General features: G+C 47.4%; 1 protein-coding gene across 4 annotated transcripts in view; it reads left to right on the forward strand.

Annotated features, from left to right (window-relative positions):
* The window catches only part of PLXNA4 (plexin A4), a 461,571-nt gene that overhangs the window by 216,790 nt on the left and 217,437 nt on the right, over positions 1-27,344 (forward strand). For all 4 annotated transcript variants that reach the window (XM_068953849.1, XM_068953915.1, XM_068953978.1 and 1 more), the window contains one exon: positions 16,781-16,912. In XM_068953849.1, coding sequence (XP_068809950.1) covers positions 16,781-16,912 — 132 coding nt within the window. The remainder of the gene's footprint in view (positions 1-16,780; positions 16,913-27,344) is intronic.

Here is a 27,344-nt window from a genome sequence, read left to right on the forward strand (position 1 = left end):
AAATGTGATGGATTTTGCATATTATATCTTCTTGACTTGGAATTTCACTAAATAAACCGCAAACTTTGGGAATATGAAAAACCAGCACAAAATCTTGCTGGTAAGACTTAAAGAGAAATTAGTTGCTCCTTCTTTGGAGGTTCAAGGGCTTGTTTCTTTTCTTATAGTTACCAATCTAGATTAGTTTCTCTGGAGTCAATGCTGCTAGTCCCATGCAAATCTGGACTAACTTCATTAAAATTACTTGGCAGCCTAAAGCTTGAGGTGATCGCAGAAATAACCGTTTGCTCTTAGGTGTAATTCTGAAGCTTGAGCCATTGCTTTGATATAGGGGGGTTAACCCCTCACATCCCTCTTCTTTCAGTTACTGAGCGACTGTTCATGCTGGAGGGAGATGGACTTTGTCAGAGCTGCTCTGGAGGAAGGAGAAAGGGCTTAGTGAGCCCTGCAAAGGTGTTCAGGGAGTGAAGCATCCAGCTAGCGGGTGCCACCTACAAGCTGGAAAGCCTCTTGGATGCACTCAGGCCTTTTCTTCAGAGCAGAGCGATGAAGGGAGGCTTGTCTGTGCTGTCCTTGTCACCGTGACTATGGCTATGGAGGGGTGTCTTACCTAGGACCCTGTTAGGAAGCAACCTGTGCAAGGACAAAGCTAGAAGAGCCGTGTGAACTGAGGGGAAGAGCAGCACAGATGAAAGTGGGAGTAATTATGCATCTCAATACCCTTCCTTCCCTCCCAAGCAGCGCTCAGTAAGTATATCTGATCCCTGAGTCTTTTGTGACATGACTGACACTTGTTGTATTGACGCTGAACTCCTGACCTTGCCTTGTCTCGCGCTGCGACCTTATGTCAAAACTGCTTTGGGTAGCGTTTCATTGCCTGGGTTACCTCAAGGTCCCAGAGGAAAGCGATCTCTCGGTTACTCTGAGTGGCGCGCTCTTGCTATCTCTCCCAGGCCCATGGGAGGTAGGTGAGGGCTACAGGGGGGCACCACAGGACGATGATGCCCAGGGTATTCTTCTGGGAGCTTCCCGTCTCCAAAGGGCAGCTGAACTTGCTGCATACTCCTTGCCTTGTGCGACATGTTTAAGGTAGTGGGAAAAGATCCTGCCTGGGCACCCAGGGGAGCTGAGACCCAGCAGGGACAGCAGTGCTGTGAGCATCTCTGGGAAATGGCCCAATGCTCTTTCCCCATATTTGTTAACCAAGCACCTGGCTGCAGCAGTAGTGTCTGGGCATGGTCTTCACTCTGCTAGGGACCGCCTCAGGGACTCGCACACTTTGTTCCCCAGAAGCTTTCAGGCAGGACCCGTTTACTGGTCTCCACTGATATGTGGCCAGGTATGAGCCACTTGCACACACGTAGTAAGTTCTGTAAGCCTTCAAAAGACTGAGGACTCCTGTGCCTCTTTATGGGAGGCTATTTTTAGGGCTAAACTTTCAAGTAGCCTCTCAATCTTTTATGTTAGAAGAAAAATAACTGGCTGTCTTGTCTCAGAGGGAACGTTGCTCTGGCACTAGTTTGATCACAAAAGTAAATAAAAGGGGCTGGGAGAAGAGATCGCCAGGACAATTTTTATTGGTCCGTCACACCAAACTACCTGGTTTAGATGTAGCTACGGAGATGTGGGGCTCCAATGTGACTTGCAGACATGCAGGCTGGTGAAGACCTTGTGTCCTGTGGGAAAGACAGTGCCTTTTATTGGCTCTTCTCTGACTTCTCTCGAGGGCTGTAGTCCTTGTGCACCTCTTGGGGCAGCCACATCATCCGTAGAGATGGTCCGTCAGGGCCCCCTTTGCACTCAGTTTTTCCAGATGCTCTCCGCCCTGTTTCCCTGTGTTTTGTTTTTCACCTGCAGTTCCTCTGGGCTGGAGGGATTTGGACTGGTTCAGTGCTATGAGATCTGATTGTACCATTGACAGACTTTTGACTCTTGAAAGTCATTCTGTCTCCTTTGAGTGGGAAACCTAAACTCCCTGACAGCTCAGTCTAGGATCTGTTTCCCTGCTCAGCAGCCAGGACCAACCTGACTGGTTCACGCAGCCTTTTTTTCTCCCCCAGGAGTCCCCCTGCCTCCGTCCAAGTGGAATAATATGTCAGGACTCGCTAGCTAAATCCCTCTTACTCTCTTAATTGTGCCTTGATTGTGTCCTGTGCCTTGTCCTCTGCGCTGTACATCTCCTTTAGGACAGTTCCCAGCAGACCTCCTAATCCTTTTAAGTGCACACAGAGGGCTCTGTTTCCTCCGCAGGGTGGACGGCTTTGCTCCTGTATACCTGGGCCAATGCTCCGCAGAAGCTGGGATGTGCTTGGATGGAAGGAACTGCATTTGTTTGTCTGCGTTTCCACCATGTGTCTGTTTGTACAAAGAGACCTTTCATTGATGGTCCTGGCTGGCAATGCGAGCTGCCACTTACATACCTCAAAAAAGCACTTACTCTACCACTCTTTTTGTATTAATTTGGATTACTTTTAGATAGTTAATCGTTGGCTTTCACTGCATATTTGGCTAGTCCTGATTGATGTAGAAAGAATCTCTGAAATTAAGGGTCTGGAGAAACGTGTTATTCTTATGCTATTAGAGATAATAATTACTTGACTTACACAACATTTTTCATTTGAAGATTTCCAATACCAATTAATTTGGACCACGAAAATGGGGTAATAGAGCCATATGATCTGCTATTTCCCACCTCTGAGTTGAGGGTTCCAAAATGACGGATGCTACTCTGGTGGCATTTCGAGGGTCTTTGCTCTGTATCTCAGGAACCCCCATTTTACCTCTCCTGTAGCCCCAGAAGCTGTTCACTAAAAATCATCCACTCCATAGGCAGTGCCTTGAAAAATGGAGAAATTGAAGCATGGACAGGGTAAGTGACATCTCTAAGGTCATATGATTAGTTCATAGTTAAGCTAAGCTTTAAACCTGTGGTTTTTCTAAGTCCCTTGCTCTAACCCTGGAGTCAAACAAGGTGACGAGGGAGAACAGAGTGCATGCAACATTGCCAGCAGACTGGAGTATGAGGCTGTGCAAAGGAGGTTGTTTGATATGGAGGGCTGTTGATATTCACTGCTCCACTGCTCCATATTTAGTGCTCTCTAATGTAATTCACCATGTTGGAGTTGGCCCCCAAGCCTTTTTCTGAAGTTGTTCTGGAGCCTGTTCTCCCTCTCCCTCTCCTCCTCGCTGCTTGAGCAGGGAGGTTGGACTACATGATCTCCAGAGGTCCCTTCCAACCTAAACGATTCTGTGATTCTGTGAAATGTTGTCTATGCTCTTGATCTGCGGTGTCCCAAGCTACTGGAGATGACAGAGACAGTGCCAAGGAATACGGACTTTATTTTGATCCCTTGCTGTGCCTGTGTCTTTTGCTGTGTGTGGTAGCAACAAAGTCCTTGTCCTGTGTACCCTTTTGTCCCACCCCAGGAATGACTTCATTTCAGCAATGAAGTGTATATCGAGGTAGTAAAGAATTTCCTAGGTCCTTTGCCCCAGATGACCCGGTGTTAAAGCAGTTCAGACTGGATCTCTCTGCACCCTGCACTGGAGCTTTTCCTTCTTTGTAATGTACCCTGACCTCATAGGGGACACATAGTACCCCCTTCTGTACCCTGTATGGGTTAAGGCTAGGAGAGCAGAAACCTTCCTTCCCCAAGAACAGAAAGGGAAGCTCATGGTCTGGAGTAGCCTCTGACATCTGCCAGCACTAATAGCTTTATCTCACCCACTAATATGTTGGCAAGGTGAAGGTGTAATCAGAGATTGGGCAGACCTGTGGAGCAGCCAGGAATAAAATAAGCATATTCCTTGGCAAGGGGAAGCCCGTGGCGGGTATGGCTGGTGTTGAGATACTGTTTCCACCTCGTGGGAGCAGGTTTTTGCTCTCCGGGCTTGGGGCCGTTTTCTCTTTCATTGCATGCCCCCTCTCTCTTAGAGTCCTTCATCCTCCTGCCACAGAGCTGAGCTCCCCTGTGCCCTCCTCTCTTTACCCTCTTCCCAGAGGTGGAGCGAGGAACCTGGCTGTTGATGTTTTCCTTCCAGCCTGCACATTTGCTTGTGAGACAGGGCAGAGAGGGAGAGGGGGAGAACAACAGTGGAGAGCCCTGGGGCACAGTCCACCAAATTAGCTGTATTTCTGTGATGGCAGAGCAGCAACTCTCAGCATGGGAGGCTGAGTGTTCTGGGGATCCTAGGGTGGAAAGGCTTGATTAAGCCAGTAGTTGCTGCTATATAATGTGTTTAGGACGCTTTGGAAGCTATCTCAAGCTAAGGTTGATGATACTCTTTTCAAGAAGGACCGAGGAGATGGAGAAGGAGGGACTGAGAAGGGATGTGTTTGGTGAGGACTTCTCTGCAGGAGGTTTGAGGAATAGCAGTCTCTCATTTTGGTAGTGAATAGGAACAACTTGCACATCAGTTTTGGACACTGAAGTTGAGTCAAGCCAAGTGATATGTTGCTTTGGTTGGAGAGGACCAATAAGTGTTCTGATTGGCGCTGGATGACACAAAGCAGTAAGAGATGGCTTTTGGTTGCTAAAGAGGAATTGCCCAAGAAAGTCTTGGGAAGGAGAAGCTGTCACTGAGGTTCAGCTGAGGAGAGATGGCTGCTCCTGCTGGAAGTTGGATGATGGAAGAGCTGTGCTTACTAGGTGAGAGATGGCTGCTCCTGCTGGAAGTTGGATGATGCAAGAGCTGTGCTTACTAGCTTTGGCTTAGAGGCATGTGTCACTCATTTGGGCCTGGCTGATGGGAAATGCGGTCTGTTTTGGGGCTGGCCTGAGAAGAGACATGACCCTTGGTCAGAGATCAGAGATGAAAGTAGAGAAACCTTTGGTGGATTTGCAAATGAAGCCAGCCTTCAGTGAAGAATCAGCCCACCAGGGGTGAAGGAAAGAGGCATGGTCTGCTATTACAGCTCTGGATCGGTTTCCTGGCTGCTTGCATGAAAAAAGGGGATAAAGGGCAAATGTGGAGCTTTGTCTCCAGACAGTATTTTCCTCTTATCTGAGGCAACATTAGAAGATAAGCTCTCACTCTTTCTCTCTCTCTCTCTCTCTTTTTTTTTTTTTGTTGTGTGTATGTGTGTGGCTGTGGATAAACACAGATTATGCAGGTTAGAATGGCTTGAAGGGATGTTTTTTATCTGATATTAAGTTCTTAATAGGTCACCTTGGCATTGAGGAGCCCAGGAGCTGAAAGAGTCAGCAACTGAATTACAATAACCTTTGCAGAGCATAACCTGTCAGTGGGGCCGGGGCCCAGAGATATGTGGGAACTCATTATCTTGACCTTAGCCCCAGGGTTGTCAACTAACAAAGAGAACCGGACAGAGAGTCTAGGCTGGCTGATTTCCTTGGAGAGCTTGTCTTTCAGATTCCCTTTTTTCCCTTGCCTCAGAGATAAAGACTCCCCGTAGCACTAATGGGAATTGTTCCTAAGCCATTGCTCCATCCATCCACTCAAGGCCTCTTCACAGCAAAGGAGTGAGCAAAAAGCTCCAGCCCCCAAGTTTCTGTCTGCTTTTGGTCATGCACTCATGGTCCATCACCCCATTCCTCTGTCCTCTCTGTACTCGTTAGCATCAGCGTCTGATACAAATGCCAGTGCAAGAGGAGGGAATCTTATTGCCTGGAGATATGATCTCTGAGATACGATTTGTGTGTGCGTGCGTACAGAAAGTGGTTAAAGTGCCCAAATCCTCAGCAAAGCAGGAGCTTTGGCACATCTCTGATATACTGTAAAGGGAAATTGCAAACGCTTCTATTTGTCCAGGCTCAAATATGACAGGCTATGATTGATCTTGTCACCCTCACTGATGCCTGGAGCCGTGCAGGGCACTGTGCCTCCATGGTATGTGTAAATGCCTGTATTCAGAACAGGCTCCCATTTTTTGCCACCATAGGGAGGATGTCCCTTTGCCAGGACGCCTGTGTTGTTCTTGTGTCTTTGGCTGACCAAGACTCTGTGGTGTGTTTGTGAGTGTACCTGAGTCCCCAGTGACGGATCTGTGCGGGCAGAAGGTGTGCACATCAGTGTGTGCGTGTGCACGAGCGTGTAGCGGTTTGCCTCCACGCCCGCACCTTGTCTGCTTGAATATTTCCAACTGGGGGTGTTCATTGCTCCCACAAATGCAATGTCTATCTGAGCACCCGAGCTCTGCTGTGCTGCGTGTCCGTGTGTTACTCTGTGCTGCCCATGTGCTCATGTGGGTGCCCACATCCCAGCGTGCCTGTGTGCCTCCCATTGCCAAAGGGCAGCTGGCTTCCTCCTCAGTGTCATTGTGTCATGAGGAACCGTGGGTGTCTCAAAAGCCCATCCCGTCTGGTTTCCCCAAGGGCGGGCCGCTGTCAAAGGGCCCTTTGTGGGGCTGCTCCACACCCTCCAGCGGGGCTCTCAGCTCGCCGGGTCACTGCATTCCTGGCACGGCAGGATGAGCTCATCTCTGGGAGGAATCTGGTCTCTCAGCCCCACCATCAGACACTTATAAAGGACTTGTATTCCTGATTGAGCCCATATTACCATCTGTCTTTTCTCAGCGCATCCTGTATTTTCGATCGTCTGTCTCAACTACTGAGCAACCCCATGTAAGGATTCGTGCTCAAGGCCACCACTGGTTGCTATCTTTGTCCCTGGCCAGGCCCATTCAGACACGCTCCGTGCTTCTGGGTATTTCTGATCCCAAAACAAGTGGGGCTTTGAGCCTTGCTGGTAGTGCCATTTGTCCAAATTGCTTTGATCTACGGTTTGATCTCCTATGGTTGGTAGTCTTGTGAAAAGCTATGTGAAAAGACTTTCCTTAGCTTCTGTAACATCTCCGGATAAGATTTTTCTGGGTGTTGAATGTACTTAAGCTTTTTGGTCTGTCCAAACTAGTTTTCATTGCTAATGGGCCTTAAAACAAACAAATAAACAAACAAAAGACCCAAAACACTGCTTCTCTGGTCTGACAGCACAATCCTGCAGCTTGCGTTATGTGGGTGTATTGACTAGTCCATCCTCACCTAAGAGCTGAGCAGAAATGGGTTTTTTGGATGGCATTTTGGGTTGTAGACCATGTGAGCTACCACCCAAGAAATGCTCTTGTATATAAAGGTTTAATTTTCATACTTTTTTGCATTCTTGTTCACTTAACCTAAATTAAAAACTGCTGTGACTGAAAGCACCTGCTTATGTTCTCTATATAAAAAACTAGGACTGGTGGCAGCAGCATGGCATATGTTTAAAAGCTATCTGTCCCCTCCCAAAAATGCTAGCCATGTGTTAATGAAATTCCCTAAGTTTAGGGGAAAACAGAGGACTCAGTGATCTGTACACCTGTACACTTTGTGCCACAGGTAGCTAGCTATGTACCTCTGAATTCCTGCAACCTGGAAGATAGGATCGGAGCAGCTCCGTGGCGTGCTACAGGACTTACGCAACTGGTCATGGCGTAGGGTGCTGTGGGGAGCAGGAGATGACTTTATTGCTGTAGAGTAGCCATAGGTGTGCTGCAGAGAGGCAGCTGCAGGATCCAAAAGACAGCAGCAGACCTCTGTCCCAACGCATTGCCCCTTTGTGCATGGCACCAGGATGACCTTCGAGAGGTTCTCTGGGATCATAAATACCAGTGATGCGGCAGAACCCTGTCTGTGAGCACCGAACTTGGCCTCTGAGACTGCCAAAACACGAATCCGCATTGTCTAGGCCACTTGCTGGAGGTGCTCTGCAGAAGTCTGAACGTGTTCGTAGCAAAGGAGGAAGTTATGCTTGTTTTTTTATGTTGCACCAATGCTGGGGCAACCCAAGATAGCATAAATCCTGGGTATCTGTGCGCAGCAATCCCGTATGACACATAATCTGGCAGCACGTGTGTCTCAGATTCTCTTTTTATGAACTGGATGCAAGAAGCTTTCGTTACCAAGTCCTGCCTGGTGTTGAACTCAGGAGTGCAGATCAGTTTTGTTCCTGTGGCAGGAAAATGGTGTAGTTTCATGCTCCCAAACTACCCGCTCAGCTGGACAACACTTGTAAGAAGCTGAAGCCAAATGCGTGGATGTAAAATCTGGAGCTCTGGATATTTAAAGGCCTCCTCATTTGGCCAAACACATACCTGATCCAGACATCAGATTCCAGATACACCTCTGCAGTCACCACAAAGGTTGCTAGGATGGGTCTGCAGCCCAGTGCTTTGTTTTCCACTAATAGAGGGAAAAATATGATTTTTCAGCCTGAAATGACTTTTATTTTAGGTTTACAGGGTTGGGGGAGGCCCAGGAATGCCAGGTTCAGGACACAGTCTCCCACTTTCCTTCACTAACCACAGAGCAGCACAAGCCCCGTCTCAGGGTGGGTTTTGAAGAGCAAAGGCCTCAGCCTCGTGCCATAGGTGAGTGCCAGCAGCCCGCTAATAGATGGCGTGGCAGAGCTTATTGCTGAACACTGATCGCTTGGCAGGCCATTACCTTGAAAAATGAGCTCTGCCGAGCTTGCCTTGTGTTGTTACAAACTAATGATTTGCATTGATTAGCACGTGGCTCATGAGTGTCTAATTTATCAATCAGGGAGCGCCAGGGGAGCGTGTGTAAACCACACTTTCAAAAATGATGTCATCTGTCTATTGGCTCATGAATGTGGAAGCTGCATACACCTGAAATGCTCTGTCCGATGAGGGAGAGAAAGGACCTGGTCATCTCCTTCCCTTTCCCCCAGTGCCCAGCTCTGTAGCCTGAATGGTGGCCATTTCACAGTTGCCCTGAGCCCTGCAGTCCGGGTACAGCCTGGAGGGCCACACTTCAAGCTGTAATTATTATTTTTATGCCGCCGGTACCTGGGAGCAGCAGTCGTAAACCCATCGCGTTAGGTGCTGTCCAAGCCCAGAATGAAAGGCTGGTCTTTTATTTATATCTGATTTAGATCATAAATCCATTGTAACCAGGAGTATTTCTTGCTACAGAATGCCGGTGGGGAACCACAGTGGTATGACACAGTAGTGATTGACTAGGACTACAAAAGGAAGGGGACATCTGTCAGCTAGGACGCTCTCTGCCCCCTGCCTCCCAGGACCCTCTGGCCCATAGCATAAGTTTCCTTCTAGCATATCCAAGATCATTGCACGCTTTCTGCATGGAAAATGAAAACAGATGGTCATAAACAGCCTTCCCCATCTTTCTTCTGGCCCTCCCGAAGCAGGAGGAAACCTCCACTACCACAGTGTGCTGTTCTTGCCTTGTAAGGGAGATCTCATATCCAGCAGTCAGGCACGTCTCTGTTTGACCTAATTTTGCAGCCTGGCTGAATTACGTGAGAGGTCAGTGGGTGACTCCTCTGTGGGAATCAGAGACCACAGTCCCGCCCGTGCAGCCACCCGTGTTCGCTGCCGGCACCCGGCTGAGGGCACGCGGAGGGAGGATTACAGTGCAATGCCTGCGGGTGATACGGATTAGCTGGCAGTGTTCTAGGGAAGCAGTTTCCTTGAAAACCTGTTTGCTACTCGGAAAAAAAAGGGCTGGGAATTGTGTGCATGGAGAAGGCAGGGGGAGGAATCATTCTCCTTTGCTATTGCAATGTTGTAGTAAACGAGCTTGCTTTATTGCTTTCTTGCTGGCCATAAGATACAGATCCTCTGGGCAAAAGAGGTGTGAGACAGGAGCCTCGGAGTGGGGGGGACCAGCCCACAGCACTGTCTTTCCTCTTGTGTGGAGCACACGCGTGTACTTTTCAGGTGTATGCATGCAGAGTCTGTGGAGGCAATGCTGGAGGCATCTGTGGATGCTTTCCACAGGGGTATTTCTGTGTGTACATCTTCATGTCTGTGCATATTGTTGTGTGAGTTGTCACACAGACATTGGTGAGCTTGGGACAGAGTTTTAGAGCTGAGTCTTCCTGCAGCGAAAGCTGGGGGTCAGTTGAAAGTTTAGGGTGTGAGTCTCCCTTGAGAATAACTTGGAGGCAAAAGGCTGGCGTTAGCCCTCTTCTCCAGACCAGCTCTGCTTCACTGCTGGTGAGAGTGGTTGCCACCGCAATGCATTTGGGTGGGATTGCACTAAGAGTGTGAGTGCTGAGAAGGCTAAACACCAAATTTGCCAGGATCCTGCTCTCTGGTAGGGCTGAAGGTGCTCGGAGGAAATACTGAAGTCTGTACTTGGATGAGTAGGCATTGTGCACACCAGAAGTATCTTAAAACAGCTGTGCAAGAGAAGAGAGAGGGTGGCTGGCTGCTGCCTAATTATTAGGCATGAGAAGGAGTCTTGATTCTTCACTGCAGTCCAGCAAACCACTGATGCCCATCTCTGCCTCAGGGCCCCCATCTGTGAAATGGGGCCAGCCTTGCTCATGTCCCTGGCAGAGAAAGAGACATTCCGCTCCCAACTTACTTTTTTCAATTAGTGTTTCTAAAGGCCTTCTGGATCGGTAGGCAGGTGGGGCTACTGAAATGCCATGTCTTATTAGAAATTGATCTCCTGTTAATAGGCATTAGACAAATTAGAACGGCTTATTTGTCTGGAAAGCACTTGCCGAAATGGAGGGAAATGGGAGGAAGACAGTGCGTCACCAGTCCCTTGCAATTCTTTCCTAAGATCAATAGAGCTCCTTCGTGTAACCCAAATTAATGGAAGAGCAGAAATAGACCATCATCCTAATGGTGATAATGCTAGATCATACACTGTCTGCTGCATGTCTTTGCCCCTTTGCCACTCCAGGAGCAGCAGCCAGCAGTCCTGGTGTCCACTGGGGAACATTAGGTTCATAAAGTGGGGAGGAACTGATATTGGAAAAGCAATGAGGTATTAGAGGCCCCTGTGCAGTCGTAAGGCTGTGGCTGGGCACTGCTCAGTGCAGTCTGGATTGATGTGCTGGGCTCCAGGGCTGCTTGGATCTCCTGGAAATGAGGTTTGCAGATCCTTAATCCAATAGTGAGAAATAATGATGGTTATTTCAGTAAGAAACCCTGGGAGAAGGAGAGGCAGGGAGGACAAAGGAGGGATGCCTCAGGGTGCAGGAAGAACAGAGAATGTTCTGCAAAGTCTGTTTTTGCATGTCCAACCTTTTCCTCCTCCTTTCACAGCCAGTGCCACGTCTGTATTCCCTCCTTTGCACCCAGGTGGAGGCAGCAGGGCTTGATTCTGTGACCTGTGGGACCTCGCCTTTGAAATCCACCCTTACGTTCTTCATTTCAGTCCCTTCATCATCTGCCCTGGGAAATGGGGCAATTTCGTGGCCAAAATAAACCATTAGCGCTACCTGAGCGGGAGCTGCTGCAGCACTGGCCTGGAAGTGTTTGGGCCGACGATGATGAATTCCCTTTAACTGCATCAGCCCAGGGCCTGCTGATGCAGCACGAAGCAGAGTGATGGCGAGGGATAGGTTTTCTGGGTGAGCCATGGTTCACCAAGCTCCTCTTCCGCTTAGTTATTCATTTATTTATTTATTTGTAATGACTGTCATCTGACTTGCGTCTGCTCCTGCTGCCTGTCTGGCCGGTCTTTACCCGCTTGTGATCTTGTTCCTGACCACACTCTCAGGAGACCTGGATGGATTTCAAGTGCTTTATACAGAGAAGTTAATGAAGGGGTTTAGTTTTGACTCCATGGGGCCTGCAATGGCATCCTGAGCAGGAAGTGGTGGTTTTAGAAGGGTAAGAAACAATTGAACTCAATTAGCGAAGTGAAAAGGATCCGTTGTTTTGCTGTCAGTGACCAGTCCAAGCTGCTGGGACTAAAGAATGGAAGTGAGGTAGTAGCAGGGGTCCTCTGTGTGTCTACATTAGTGTTTCAGGTTGGTTCTCACTAATGGATTAAGGATACGGCTTCTGAAGTGAGTCTCACAGTTGTTTGCGCTTAATTTTGTGTGATGCATATAGGAGGGCAGTCCTAAAGTTTATGAGCTTGATTTTTCTAGGATGAAACTAAGCCGGAAGATGCTAACATGCTCCAACCACTAATTCGATCTATGGGACCTGGCTATGGTGGTTCTGAAGTAAAGCCTCCAAAACACGTGTAGTGTGGTTGCTGGGATTTAATGCAAACTGTATCCCTCTACAGATCAACCCCTATTGCATCGTGCTACTTGCTGATGTAGACTTACGAGTAGGGAGACCTTTCCAGCTCTGCTATTGGCATAATAGGTCACTTCACTTCTTTCTCACCCAGCTTCCCCATCTGTGAAACGAAGCTTTCCAAAAGAGACCGTCCCCACCCAACTTAGTGGAGGAATAACATAGTAGCAGAGCTATGCTATCAGATCACTGGACAGGGCCATATGCTCCAGTCTGGAAGGCACTGACTGAGTTGCTCTGGGGAGCTTAGACGTGTTTGTTTTTTTGGCATAACCCTGGTTTGTCTTCCAAAAACTGGACTAAGTGCTTGTTAGTGCCACTTCTTTCTTTATCCTCCCACACCGCTCCCTTTCTTTGACCCGTTTGAGGTCACACCTGTGTCTTGAAGGGACTCACTGCACCCTTGGTGCATGCGATGTCAACCTCTAAAGCCCTTTTCACCCTTAGAAGCCTGACTGAGGCATCAGCCACCAGTTTGCCCAGCAAACAGTGGTTGATATTACCCTGCTGTGGACCCCAAAGCAGCTGGGGAGTCCCAGATAGTGCTGACAAGCACCAATCGAATGATGGAAAGTATCTTTTAATTTCTTTCATCTACCAGACCCGTGGGCTCCTTGCCAGGATGCCTGTAGGGCTAGCCATGGCCAGGGTAGGAGCTCAGGGTAGGCCAGAGCCTGTGTCTTTAAAGATTAATAGCGTTGTTTGCTCATTAAGGAGATCGTTTTGAAGCAAGCGCTAGCCAGAACATTCGAGTGCAAGCATCTGTTTGCTACTGGGAGAGGATATTTATTGTCTGATACTTCAATGGATGTAAATAAACAGCCAGACCTAGATAATGTTCAGACAAACAAACAAGCAGCTGCCAGAATAGGTCCCTTGGTAGTTGACCTTCGGGAAGCATCATGCTGATGTTTTAATAGCAGCTGGCTTTGCAGAACGAAGCCGAGTGACTACAGCCATCCGGAAAGCAGCATTAATGTTGTTAAGGCATTGAAGTGGCCATGCCGGTCTGAGGGAAGCGGCCCCGGGTTGTGGGTGCTCTGCACACGTCAGCTGTGGGGCCGTGACATTTATCAGGGTGTTAGGTAAAAAGGCGCTGTCTGCCGGTCCGCGGGATGTGTGTGGTGACGGCAGGCACGACGACAGTGTCGGGTGGGACAGAGCATGTTATACGGAAGGGTGGATGTGCTGAGGAGGACAGACGGGGACTTAGGTGCTGAGGAGGGCAGTAGGCTGGGTTTGCCATGGGCCAAAGAGCGAATGTTGGTCCATGAGATGTGTAGGCACTGGGAAAAGGCATCTCTGTGGTGAAGGTGAGAAGTGCTAGTGGAGATCTGTGAATGATGGCTGTGATGGGCTGAGCATTTGGAGACCTGTGTGATGTCCCCTTCCTTCCTTTTCTTCCTGTTCCTGTCTTGCACATGGCAGATGCAAGAGGCAATCCCTGCTGGACTTTCAGTATGGCTATAATCCCACAGCCAAAAAAGCACATCTGCGTATAAGAATAATCATGCTTCAGTCAGCAGAAAACGTGATTTAGCCCAGTATCCCAGCCCCATAGGTGGCTGATACCAAAGGAGTGTAGAAAGAGAGCAAACTGCTGGCGCGTGCTTCACGTTGCCAGCAATCTACAGTCTGGGGAGCTTTCTAGCTAGAGATTGTGTCTGTGTCCCTGAGTTTAGTGATGATCGCTTTCATACTTTGATGAGCATCTTCTCATTTCCACTTCATGGGCGCTTCTCTGATTTTTTTTGCAAACCCATATCACCCGCCTGTAGTTGATGTCTGGGAGCCAGAATAAAACTAGCTCTAAGAGAGACTGCTGTTGTGTTGTTTGGTGCTGAGAACTGAGACTAATGTGCAGGGAAGGTGGAGATCCTCCGGACTCACTGTCTGCGACCGAACATAAGGAGCCCAGAGTTTAAAACAGGATATGGGATGGCTTGAGTTAAGGGCCAGACTCCTCGCTGCAGGCTATTATAACCGCCTCTTCGCTGGCACGGGCCTTGCACGGTCTGCGCAGCAGTGGATGAATATCTGCCAGACTTTCTGGCCTTCTTCTGAATTTTCTTCTCTAAACTCCTTAGTTCCTAGCTTTAACTAAAGAAAGAGCTTTCTGCCCTTAAGGTTGTTGCGGGTGGGTGTGTGAGCATGAGTGCGTCTGTGCATGTGTGCCTTTGCACATGTACAACAGAATAAGCGCTGTTCCTCCCTCCCTCCCTCCTCCTCTGCAAAATAATGATTTTGCAGGCAATTAGGTTAGCAATTGCTGTTAAATCACTTCCAAGTATCTCTGTTTTCCTGGTGTGAAACCTCTGCAATCTTTTACCTGCACAAAACACATAGGGGAGATCCCTCGGGGCTGTGCCTCCTGTCTGCACGGATTGTTAACCCCAGCCAGCTATTTCTTCAGCCTGCCTCTTCCATCTTTGAGCTCCTTCTCTAATGGGGCCTGGTAAAAGCAAAAGCTGAGGACAGTACCTGAGCCTGGGGTGATAATTGGCTGCTTACTTATCTAGAGGCCTGCAGATCTGACCCTGATGAGGCTGAAAAATCAAGGTCAAAGCAGCTAAGACATAAGGTTTGTTTAGCACGGTGATCAGCAGAGAGAGCAAGGATCTTCTGCGTCCCTCCGACAGGGATAAGCAGTCACAAGGGACTGGCAAGGAGGGCAAAGCTAAAACAGCAGACAAAGTTCAGCAAGTGCTCCCTGACAGTGAGAATTTGGTGCAGAAAAGTCTCCATGGGGAAATATGAAAGGCTTCTGCCTGGGAGCATTTGAGCTGTCCTGGGCAGAGCCCCAAAAGGCAGGTTCCCGTGCTTCCCAACCGGAGGTCATCTTTGTGTCTCCTTCCTTTCTCTTGACTCTCCTAAGGAGAAGGCCTCACCCTGAGCCCATCAGCCTCTATGTCCTTGTCCTCCCGAATGAGTCATACCAGTGACCACTTTCAAGCAGAGACACTGTGATGAGCTTCAGTGATCCAGTAGGATCTGTGGACGAGACTCAGTCTTTTCCTCCCAGGCAGTCACAGTGGACAGGAGGAACAGATGCACGTAGGAACGGCTGCATGGTGTTGGACTGTGAGCTCTGACCTTCTGTTGGACATTGCTGAGTATGCCTCTGTCATCATCAGATACATCAAGATGACAAACTAACTGCAAATATTCCATCTGCCTTCAACCATCCCAACAGTCAATGCCTGTACTTGTGCCCATTTCCTCCAGATGAGGAAAAATCTGATGGATGGCACAGATAGAGCATCCTTGAGCCCCATCCACCCCCCCCCCCCCTTACTGTCACAGAGTGTCCTGCTCACTCCTCTTTGCCTCATGTCCCCTATCTGTGTAGGGGAATAAGGGCTCTTTATTACCATTCTGTGCAAGGGAAGAGCAGGGGAAGGGGAATGATGAGGATCTGTATATCATTGCTGCCCTTTGTTCAGCTTCCCAGACCCTTTGAAATTCTCTCCCTTTTGCTTTTCTCCCTTTCTCTTTGACATTGTAATATAGAGGATGATTCAATCTCAGTTTCTTGGCTGAAAGGTTGATACAGAAGGAACAAACTCATGGACTATATGCCAGGGAACAGTAGGAATGGATCTTGGTACTATTATTTCTCTGTGGCTTATTATTTTCCCTTTGAGCGGGAAAGATGCTTGCTCATCTATAAAACTATGCGAGTGCAAACCAGGGACTGGGAGCCTTTGGTCTGCTTTAGTCAAGAAGACATGGAGACCAAGAATGTGGAGAAGAAGGCAGATCCACTATAACTTGATTTCTTCTTCTAGGAAAGGGCACTTTAGTGGTTGGTTGCTGCAGGACAGAAGATTTTCTAAAGCCAAAAACCAATACATTCAAAAGATAGCAAGAGAGATAAACAATGTATTTACATCTGTGAAAGACACGGCCATGGCGTTTGCGGAAGTACAGAGCCTAGTACGGCTGACAGAGGGACCTGACATTCCTGTAGGTGGCTGGATTATCCTAAGTTGTTATTAAACTATTGAAAGGGATTAGAAACCCCCTGCATCTGAGTTTTAACCCAATTTCTAGAAATTGGGTTTAGACAGGTAAAGAAACCTGCTGAGTTTTGTGAACATTCTTCTGTAGCACTGGGTCACTGTTAGGAAAGAAACTAGCACTAAGCATCTGGTTCATTCTCATAACTCTTGCTGTTGACGTTCCTAAGTGACATCCTGTTATGAGATGTGGCTGGAATTATAATGTGCCGTATTTGTTCGGGACTGATTTCAATATCAGATATACGTAATCAACAAGCGAAATAGCTTTTTTTGTATTGTACACTCTGCAGTAACACATTACCCCATGGTATATTAGTAATAAAAACAATAATAGTTTCTGATCAGCATTTGAGTGAGTCAATCCTGAAAACTGCTGTGGTTTTTTTTTTTTTTTCTTTTGCTCATCCTCGCCTCAAATTCTGCCCTTTGGGCCATCATCTTCAGCTCTTTGTCCAGACAACAATAACAATACTGCAATAGAATTGGAGAAAAGTGAGCAGGCTCTGGATTGCTCTTCTGCAATTACCTTGGGATGATGACACCAGCAGAAGCAGTTAACCTGCTTTAGCCTTTAAGTAAGGAGGCAGGGAACAAGTTTAGTTTATTATGAGAGTGGTTGCTGTCCAAAAGACATGGACCATAACGCGTTTCTCCAGTGATTATTCTATAGTCTCTGTGGAAGGAGAAAAAATACTCACGTTCTTTTCCTGCTTTTGCTTTGCAGATCCGTGTGGATGGCCCCACCAAGAACACAATGGAGTATGAGATTGTGCAGGTGGTGGATTCTGGCCCCATATTACGGGATATGGCCTTTTCAGTGGATCATGAACACCTGTACATCATGTCTGAGAAGCAGGTAAGAAAAGCTGTCTGTGACGCTTTGAGAACTTTTAGCTTCATCGTAATATGGAGATCACAACTGCATCTGATATTCTGAGAGTGAATGCAACAACCTACTGCTCCAAAAATACTTATGCTCTGTTGATTAGCTCATGGATTTTTGTGCTTAGATGCCATTACATTTAAACACTGATGCAGATTATAGTGGGGTCAGGGCAGAGAACTAAGGGAGCAGAAACCGCCTCCAGTATTGCCTTATGCAGTACACGTACCACTGGCTACGTGACAGGGAATTGCTGCTGCATCTGCTGCGTACCACATTGCTCTCCACCCCCATCCAAACTGTGGATGCATCTGCTACAGATATGGATAGAGTGGGTAAGTGTAACACTGAATCATTCAGCTCCAACTGGAGTATTTGGAGAAGCTGAAACCTCTCTGAGACTCAGTGATCTAGAGCATGGGACATTGCTTGCCAGGGTACAAGCTAAGTTTAGGCTGAAATTCCTGTTGTGTTATTGCTATTATTATTGAAAACATTAGCAGCCAGATTTCAAGGAAGGGCCAATCTGGGTGCTCAGCATGGAAGTCTGGCTGATTTTCAACAAAGTGTTTGGCCTTACAAAGTTCACTGCTTGACGTGGGAGGAGGAGATGCTGCTAGCTTTGCATGAAGAAATTCGTTGTTATGTGACTAGTTTGTGGATGCGCAGGGACTTGAAGTACCGTAGCTGGTTGATTCACGTGTGCTTGTGAAGAGCTTTAGGATCCTCAGACAAAAGGGATGGGTGAGGGGCTGTGGTAGTGTGATGGCAGGTACCCTGCTGTGCAATCTCAGTTCAACTTGTAGCTGCCACCCCAAGAATGAAATAGTTACCTATGGATTGGATGAAATTGAGAAAATACTACCTACTTGCCCTCGGATCATGCAAGTAGCACCAAATATAAAACATTACCTTGGTGTTTTATTCCCTTGACGAGCTGCCTGGAGGATCTTACTTGGGAGGACACCCTCCAGTCGCACTTTCTGAGCAGTGAGACATCCTCCCAGCATTGCCCAGCTCCCTAACACCAAGCTCCCACCTATGCTTGTGTGCTGTGCTCCCACTCTCCGCCAGCATTGTGCTGCAGTGGCAACAGCAGTCTCCGGCATGGACATGACCCGATCGGTCCCTTCCTCTCTCCCACCTCAATGGCAGCTTTATCATCCTGGGTCATAAAATGCCTAAATATCCTGTCTCTCCTAGGGACCATTAGAGGATATCTAGGGGCAGAGATTAAGAAAACGTAGGGTGTTGCTGCCCCGGATGATTGTCTTTTGGTATCACACTTTAGAGACTTACTGAACCACAGATTGCACCTAATGACCTTCTGTTTCAGAAGAGTATCCAACTGCTTTTTTGTTTTCCATTAGCTTATTTTGGGCTTTTCCACCATGTAGTGACCTCTGCAGTTTAACTAGGCAATATGAGAAAAAGCACAGCATTTTTTTGAAGCCTGCTGCCTGGCTGTATCATATGGCGCTCGCTCACTAATTCTTGTATTATACAAAGTAACAGTGAATAATCACCATCTCTTCACCTACTGCGATTTTATAGACCCTCCTCACATCTTCTTCAGGTGACTGATCTCCAAGCTGTGGCTCACATTGAAATTATTAGCCTTTACCTTAGCTAGGAGGAATTTCTTCCTGGCCTGTAAGGCAAGGATGTATCTGGTTTTTGGGTAGTTAGCAGGGTTGCTGCGGTCCTTCCCAAACTCTTGTGAAGGAGCAGGAGCTCAGACGTGACTGACTGACTCCCCTTTTGCCCCCTGCAAAGGGATGGGGGAGTTATAGTTTCCAGGCTATTTATGACTGTCATTTCTTCTGCTTTAATCATTTTATTTAAAATGTTTTGCATATCTGTGAGGTCTCCTGAGTTCCCTGCCCTCTCCCTGAGCTATAAATATTTATACCTCAGATACAGGGCAGGGAGGGAAGCGGCTCCATACGTTAGAGAGGCTGCGAAATGGCGATAGCTCTGGAGAAAGGATGTGGTGACAGGGCGGGTATTGCTGTCTCATCTGCTCCATGCTGGGCAAGGATGAGGTGTTACCTCCAGTGCTGAGATGGAACAGGTCGCAGTGACACCCTTGTCCAACGATGGGTGGACCCACCGGTGGGTCCCTTCTCTAATAGGGCCTGGCGAAAGCTGAGGACAGTGACTGAGCCTAGTTGACCCTTTGAGAGTGATGAAGGGTGTGTGCAGGTCTCGTGCTGGGCAGGTGGTGGCTTTATGGCATCGCTGCGGATGGTCCTGCTGGAGTGGGAATTTGGAGGCAGGTGATGACTGTGAGCTCCTACCTCTGCTGTGAGTCCTTGGACAAGACGCTGCTCCTCTTTCTCACCCCTTTACTCTGCATGTCCTTCCTCCTCTTTGAGCAGAGTGGGGTACCCCAACGGCTAAAGCCCTTCGCTGTGACAATACGTCAATAATCAGTGTGTTGACTTCAGAGTTGCCCAGAATGTCCTTTTTATGCAGCGTAGCAACAAGTCTCCACAGATATCACCACTGGCTCTATACAGCCCCTCAGATTTCCAGAAGCCTGAAGGTCATTTGTCTCCCTTGGGCTAGGTGGACTTTTAACACACTTAGCAACTCTTGATTCTCTCCAAGACTAACGTATGCTACTCTGTCACACTGTCCACTCACTTCTTGCCTCCCAGTCCCTAAAAAAAGAAACTTTGAATAAAAGTAGCAATTTATTCCCTCCACCCCTGCAATTTCTAGGAACATATTCTGGCTGATATCTGGCTTGTTCCTGATCATTACAAGGGCAGACTCATTTTGCAGTTGGCTGTTCTGAAGTACAAGGTGAAGCAGTTTTCTTACTAGCACCTTTCTGGAGGTGCTAGTTAGGGAAGCCAGGAGTCCCAAGTCCGCTGTGATTTATTAGATCCTCTGCCCCCATCTTTGAAGCCCAAGAGTGTCTATATGAGAGAGGTTAGTGGAAAAGGGCAGGGACTGTTATTATTTTAAATCTGATCTGTGAAACATTCAACATGACATAAGCCTTTGCCTGTCTCTGATTTTATCTGCAGCGTAGCAAGCAGGGCGAATGACAGCACTGCTGTTGTGGCAGTAAGGCTGCTATCTGCGTGCTCATGATATAATGCACTTCAAGTGCTAGGATGAATTAGCGTTTGCAGGGCCTTACTGAGTAGAGGAGAGGTGGCTGGTAGTGGGCGCGGGCATTTGCCTTCACTAGGGACAATAAGGTTAATGATGCCTCCTGTAAATATCACAAGTGGAGATGAGGGACGGGGGGGTGATGGCTCACCCTGACCTTTCCAGAGGCAGGCAGGGGCCAGGGCTGGTCCTAGTCCCTGATGAAGGAAGTTTTTCCTCCTGTGGGTTTTAAGATGAAACGGGAGCTTTCGTCTTGAGCTGTGCTCCGCGGGTGCAATGCTCCCCCTCCCCGTGGAGGCTCAAAGGGGAAAGGGGAGCACCTCATCCTGCTGCCTATGGCTGATACCAGGGCTTCCACACGGCTCCTCTGAACACCAAAACATGACAAGGAGTACTTGTCAGCCCCATCAGATGTGCGGTGCTCTTAGGAACAGGATGTAGCAGCTTCTCACTAGCAGAAGAGCTCCATTATATATAAATACATATTTTATATGGAGATTGATTGAACGAGGCAGAGGGAAAGATTTGTCACCAAGACCAAGAGACGCAGTATACAAAGGCCCCATTATTTCACCAAGGTGCGGGCGTATAATAAAGCAGCAAGAACGTATGTTTCAAGTCTCTGTTGACAGAGTAGGGAAGGATGGGTGCACGCACTGGATCTGTCAGGATTTATCAGGAGAGCTGCCATTTCGTCCTAGTCTTCACAAAGGACACTGAGGGAGTTAAGAGTAGGACGGCTGCCTCCCACTGAGCAGGAGGTCTCATGCAGCGGTGGCCAGGAGATCGCCAGCTGCCCCAGGCTGTCATCTCCTCACTTATCTGTCCCTGCATCTCCCCCTCCTTGCCACCATCAATTTGGCAGGTTTTTTATCAGCAGTTTCAGTGCATCAAGATGTTTTCCTTGGGGTCACGGGGATATTGGCACATTGGTGGCTTGCACTTTTTCTGTCTTTCTGACGCATGGAGGACTTGAGAGCCCTCTACCTCACGCACTGATCCAAGGGCATGGGAAGTTGAGGGGAGATGCTACTGGAGGAGAAGGCAAGCAGGGGAAGGATGTGTGCAATTTCTCTCCATTTCCTCTGCTCCCCAGCACACATGCACGTGCTTCCTCCAGTTCCTTCTCCTCCTCAGACCCTCTCTCTGCTCTCTTTCTCTTCCCAAATGAGAACCGTGAGCCTACAAGCTCCCTAGAGGTCTCTGAAGGGGTTGAGTTGAAATGCCTCTTTCACCCCTTTTCCACTATTCCTGCCTCTCTCTCAGATCCCAGCCCTCTTTCCCACCCTGTCCTCTTATTTGCTGATTTGCAGCTTGTTTTCTGTTACTCCTCCTCCGCTGGCACCCCTTTGCCTTTTCTCTCTCTTCCTTTCAGCTCCTTCCATGCTGTTGGCTGACCATGTCTCCTTGCCTCTTTGAGGCATCAGTGTTGAAATGCACGTGCAGCCCATCCATAGATGTCAGGGTGTGTGGGATGCTCGTTTTCATAGCATGACTTTGGACTACTTTTTGGAAAACCAGCTCAATCCCCCTCCCCCTAAATAACTCTGTTATTGCATGTCAGACTCCTGGGCATCTCACAGTGCTGGGTGTGTTTTGCAAAGCTGACACAGCACCTGGAAGCAACTCCAAGACATGAGAATCTCAGCTCTCCTTTGATATAGCAGGATCAAAGGGAAGAGCTAGAAGACGTGAACTTGAAGGCTCAAAAACCAGAAGGCAAACAGCAAGAGCCCCCAGTTTATTATTATTAAAATTCCAAGGCTTTCGAGCTGCCTCCTGGTTTTGGTTTACTAACGGATAGGGAAAATTCTGTTCTGCAAATGTTTTATGAATAACCCTAAGTTTGACTCAAGGAAGGAAATTTGCTCTCCCCTCCGTGCAAGCAGGTTTGTTTTGTGCAAGGGAGTCAGCCTTGCACTCCTGCAGAAAGCTGTGCGTCTTCTCTGTAAACTAGCAGAATGATATGCATGATCGGAGAATAACTCACATCCGAGTAGTGCTATTGCTCCCTAAGCCATTTGCGGCGTATTGAAGGTGAGGCTGGTGGGGTCATGTGTCACAGAAGCAGATGGGTGTTTTGGGGGCTCTTTTAAACCTTGCCAGTGAAATATCAGATAAATATGCACTTAAACTAAAGCATGGCAGAAACTACATTTGGTAAAAATTAAATAACAGTATCACAAATCATGCTGACAGGGTCTTTTTGGCCATTCTGTGTCTGTTTCTCATTAAAATGAGGAAGGTTTATACCTATTTGTCTCCTGAGACTTATTCTTCTTCCTTTTGCCGCTGAGTCACTATCTGCAACAGAATTATTGTGTGCAAATTAGCTGAAAAGGAAGAGGTGGTGACAGGTTAGTTTACTTCTGATTTCACGACCACCAATTAAAATCTTGTCTGCTGCTTATGCAATCATATCAATTAGTTAAAGCATTCATTAGTAACTTCACTTAATTACAGCTTAATTTCTTCAAATATGATCTTTACACAAGATTTCAGTGAACATTAACTCCTGGGTTTGGAGTGTCTTTTTCCAGGGGATTGTCAGTGTGAGCTTGTCCCCTGGCTCAGGAACACAAACTTTAAAAATAACGCAGTGGTTTTGTATGATTGTTTTTTCCTGTTTGTTTTTGTTCTCTTTTTTTTGGTTTGTGAGCCTTCGGTTTGCATGCAGGCCGTGTTTTTTGTCACTGGTCCAGGATTAGAAGAGATAGAAATGATCCTGCTTTAAAATGGAAAGCTGAGGTTGTCCAATAGTTTTGTGACTCCATGACCTGGAGATTTAAAAGAGGATAAGCCGTCGTAAATTTTGGCACTGCTGTTGCAGATGTGTGTTTGTGCTGTCCTGTGGCTCTTGGGACAGGGGCTTTCATTGTTGCAGGAGATGCTACTGTGCATAAGGTGGCAGATGATCCAAACTCTCACATGAGCTGATGACTGGTGGCAAGCTGTGCAGATGTTTCCCCTGGGGCACAGAGCCACCCGGCACAGCCTTGCACAGGTCATCTGGAAGCATTGATTGTAGTATTGTGCCTCTGTGGATCAAATACAGCCTGCTTAGCAAAGCTACTGCCTCACTTGGGGGAAATGAGGCAGATCCTTGGAGTCAAACAGAATTTTCCTCTTTTTCTTGACCAAAAAAATCCACTCCCATCTCTCTGAGCCCCACCAGAGTAGCAGGTTGTGGTTGCAGCTGGGAATAGGTCAGAGTATTAAGGGCAGCTCAAGGAATTTAGCTGCAAATCTGAAAATCTCCATCATCCCCTCCCCCGGCCCCTGACCCTGTAATAGACCCACAGAAGAAGGGGAGAAGAAAGAGAAGAAATCTAAGAAGCTGGTGATTACATGTGAAGTCTGGCAGATCTGTAATCCTGGACTCCATTAAACATCTGTCTCCTCCAATCTCACTGACAGCCAGGTCTCCTCCTCTCTGCTGCCTTGCACAGACCTTACATTTGCAGGTCACTTCAAAGCACAAGTTGTTAATCATCCCACTGTTTTGGTATTCCACTTCAGTTCAGCCTGGGCACCAGTGCTCCCAGGGAGGGAGGATTCAGGTAGGGCAAGTGGAAGCCCCGACTCAGGAAAGCCTTAAGTGTAGGTATTTCCATACCTCTTGGGTTTAAGCTTTTAAATCCAGCAAATGCTTGAGTGCTTTTCCGAATCGGTGCCCTGCGGCTGTCAGGGACTCTCTCTTAATCACTGCATTTTAAATATCCTTCTAAAGTTGCTTCCATTGCAGGCTCATGTATCTTATTACTTTCTTTGAAGAAAGTATTTGGTCTCTTAGGGCATTTCCTTACGCCATTAGTGCATAGAGTTATCATCTTATAATGCCTTTTCTATTTTATGCGTGATACCTTTGAACTCCTAAGTATGTTCCTTGTTAGTGAGGATTAATAGCCGTTTTGTTGTCAGACTCAGGTAGAACTTTTTAAAGTGTCCTGCAATTTGCTGTGCCTTTTGCGCACTTTATTTTGGTTCTCCTTGCTTTAGGTCCCTGCTAAATATATCCCATCACTCTCTTCTAGCTGATCTAGTCTCTATCCCCCGTGTGCTAGGGCCAGGCAAATCAAATCTGGCCCAGAACTTGCCCTTGAAATGCAAGCTGATTTACACGTTCATCTCTATTAAAAGAGATCTTTAATGTCGGACTGTATTTTCCAGCTGTGATTGGAGACAAGCGTGCTCAAGTACCCTGAAAAAGATCTTATAGTGTCTCCTAACTGGATGGGGAGGTAATGGGAATCCTTAATAGCCAACTCGTTTTTCCCTTGCTTTGATTTTTTTCTTTTCTTTTTTTTTTTTTTCCTTTAGGAAGATAGCTTGGGCCGGTGAACTGAGCGCTTGGCCACGACTCTGATGTGCAGGGTTTATTTGTATTTCTGTTTATACTGCATGCTTAGCCTGCAGAGTCTGTGGTAGTACACGTCTGTAGACAGACAGTGCACTCCAGGGAGGCACCCACTGCTCTAATGATGATCCCCTGAAGTCGTGACACATAGCTGTGATTGCTTGCATGTAATAAACACAGTGATTCCAAGGTTTTCTGGTGGTTGGGAAGATTTGAGAGAGCAGTTAATCAATGCAGAAGGTTGTGCTGGTAGCTCAGTAGGTGGCTGTCTGTCCATTCAGTGGGTGTCTCAAGTGGAGAGGACCATTTGTCTGCCAAATGCCCCGCATGCCATTGCCTAAATAAGAGTCAAGGTGAAGTTAGGACTCTTTGAAATGTATTCCTTAAATTCTAAGCCCTGCTGTCTCATCTGAGTCCCAGCACTATTCACTCCCACTCTGATTCCCTAGAAATCCTTTCTTAAATTCACTTGGTGAAAGGATTCTTCTTTTCCTCTAGACCTGAACCTCTGTGTATAAAACTGTTCCAATGTCCAGTTCTCTGAAAGTTTGGATCCATGAATGCTTCTACGGTGTACTTATTAGCTTATAAGTGATTTGGATTTATTGAGGATGAAAGACACTGTATTAATATAAGACCACTGTTCTTGTGACATAGTCTGGGCAGCTTAATCTAGAATGAACCTTCTATGCTCTTTTGAAATTCACTCATCAGTAGTTTCAGCCCCAAAGAGCACACGTAACCATGAGTTTCCTCGAAGCATCGTGTCAGGAACATGTGTTGATGGAGTGTCAACTCCAGGATGATTCATGCAATTTTGGTTTCTGTGCCTGGCTTCACAGAGCACTGGCTTTACATTCGAGCGGAAGAGGTAGGCAGAAGTTGGCACCGACCCCATCTCCCTCAAAGCAAGGCATCCATTTTCTCCAGGTACTATACTAGTAACTGTGAGGAACCAGAGACCATTCTTTGGCCCTGAGGCCAAGTCGCACAGTATGGCCTATGCCTGTAGAGCTCAACTCTCTTAGTCTCCTGAAAGAGAGGGGTTGCTCCATTCAAATTAGGTACTGGCGACGGTCCCTGACCCATACAAACCCCAAGCTATTCTTGGACATTATCTGAGAGTCTGCTGTTTGGGTTATCAAACCCACGTGGGAGACCATGCAGAATTTGACAGTATGGACTGTCATGGGCAGTGCTCAGGCTCAGAGACTACCTATTTTGTTGATACCATAGCTAATGGGCTCGGTATCACTGAAGAAGTGCTATTTTTTTCTCCTTTGGCTTTGATCCTGAATCCCAGGATCAAAGCCAAAGGATCCCCAGTTGTTTTAATGAGGAAGTACTCTGGAAACATCCAGTGTGTGACAGTTTTCCTAGCAGGAGGAATAAGTTTGTTGTCAGACAGAGGAGTTGCCAGTTAAAAAGGGAAGAAGGACTCGGACCGAGCCAAGTCCTGAAATGTCATTAAACTGGTATCCATCAACTGTGCCTCCTTGCAGAGAAGAGAGGAGAGGATATTTGCCAAAGCAAAGGAGGAGAGAGAATAGAAGGTGTCTTGATGACAATTCTATTGGAGCAGGATCTGAAGGGCTTCACTGTGCAGGTTTTTTGAGTGGGGACATTCCCAGCATAAGATCAGGAAGGGAAGATGTGGACAGTCTGGATGTCATCTGTGTGTCCTGTCTCGATGTCTGGTCTGACCCAGGTGAGGAGCTAGTCAGAGGAGAGGCATCTGAATCAGAGCTGCGAAGCTTGGTACATATTTGACCCAGCTATGTCAAACTGTGACAGAGGTAAGGGCTTGGAAATCACATAAAGGAGGAAGAAACATCTCAGGAAGAGTTTGCAGGGCCAGCAGTTAGAGGAATCCTCTTTTGGCTTCTCCACGAAACAAACTCATCTGCCAGCCGTTGGATGGAGAATATGTACATAACTCCCTGATTGCTATTTTTGCATTCCCTATAATTGTTTGTGAAAACAATGTTGACATTTAGGCAAGGCTCTTCAGATAGCTGCTACCGCAAACACTGAGCGCTCTGAGGTTCCCTAGGCGTTCTGGCTGGGCTGAATTGTTTCATGCTTTGCTACAGACAGCTCAAAGTGAAATACTAGTAAGGGACAGGTCATCTTTCACCCACAGGATGTGGTGCCGAAATGAGCCAAGAGAGATTTGGAAACCCTCTGGTCTCCAAAACAGATGGGGAAACATTATTATTTTCCTTCTAAAGGGAGCTGTGTGCTCTGTTTTTCATAAACAGCCCTCTCAGGCTCTCCTCGCTGTCCTTTTACCTCCACCACATTTGTCACCGGGCAAAGAGGGGTGAAGAGGCAGGTGGCAGAGCCCTCAGTGCAAGTTTGAGCAGCCTGTGGGAGGTGCAGCGCTAATCCTTACCCATGCCACCTCACTGTGCAAATTCAACATCTTTTCTTTCCTTGTGCCCTCACTTGGTACCCTGGAAACCAAAGGGCGTTTCACAACTGGATCAGACCCAGAAACCAGTCCAACGTAAGGCTCTTCTTGCTCTCTGTGAGCTGCTTGATGTGTAAAGCAAACCCATCTCCTTCTACCCTGAGACATCAAGAAAGGGTTGTTGGCCCCTTTCATGTGTCTGTGCTATAACCGCCTTCAAAGTGGCCATTTTCCTTCTGTTTCAGACTTTTTCTGTCTCTCGAAGGGTATCATCTACCCCTAAGACTTTTGCCTTGAACCATTAACTGGCAGGCTAGTCTTTACAAACCACTTGGCAGTGACAGATTATGGGGGGGCTCCTTCTCTACCGAAAATGTGGAACTGATTGTCTGCGTGACCCCATTTAACCTCAGGAATTCTGCGTTTAACCTGGCTTTAGACATAATAAACTCCAGTAATTAGCAGGGAAATTCACCGGTGACATGTCTAATTGATTGGAAATGCCAGTC

The sequence above is a fragment of the Struthio camelus genome, chromosome 1 (genome assembly GCF_040807025.1).
Source record: "Struthio camelus isolate bStrCam1 chromosome 1, bStrCam1.hap1, whole genome shotgun sequence".
Lineage (NCBI taxonomy): Eukaryota > Metazoa > Chordata > Aves > Struthioniformes > Struthionidae > Struthio > Struthio camelus.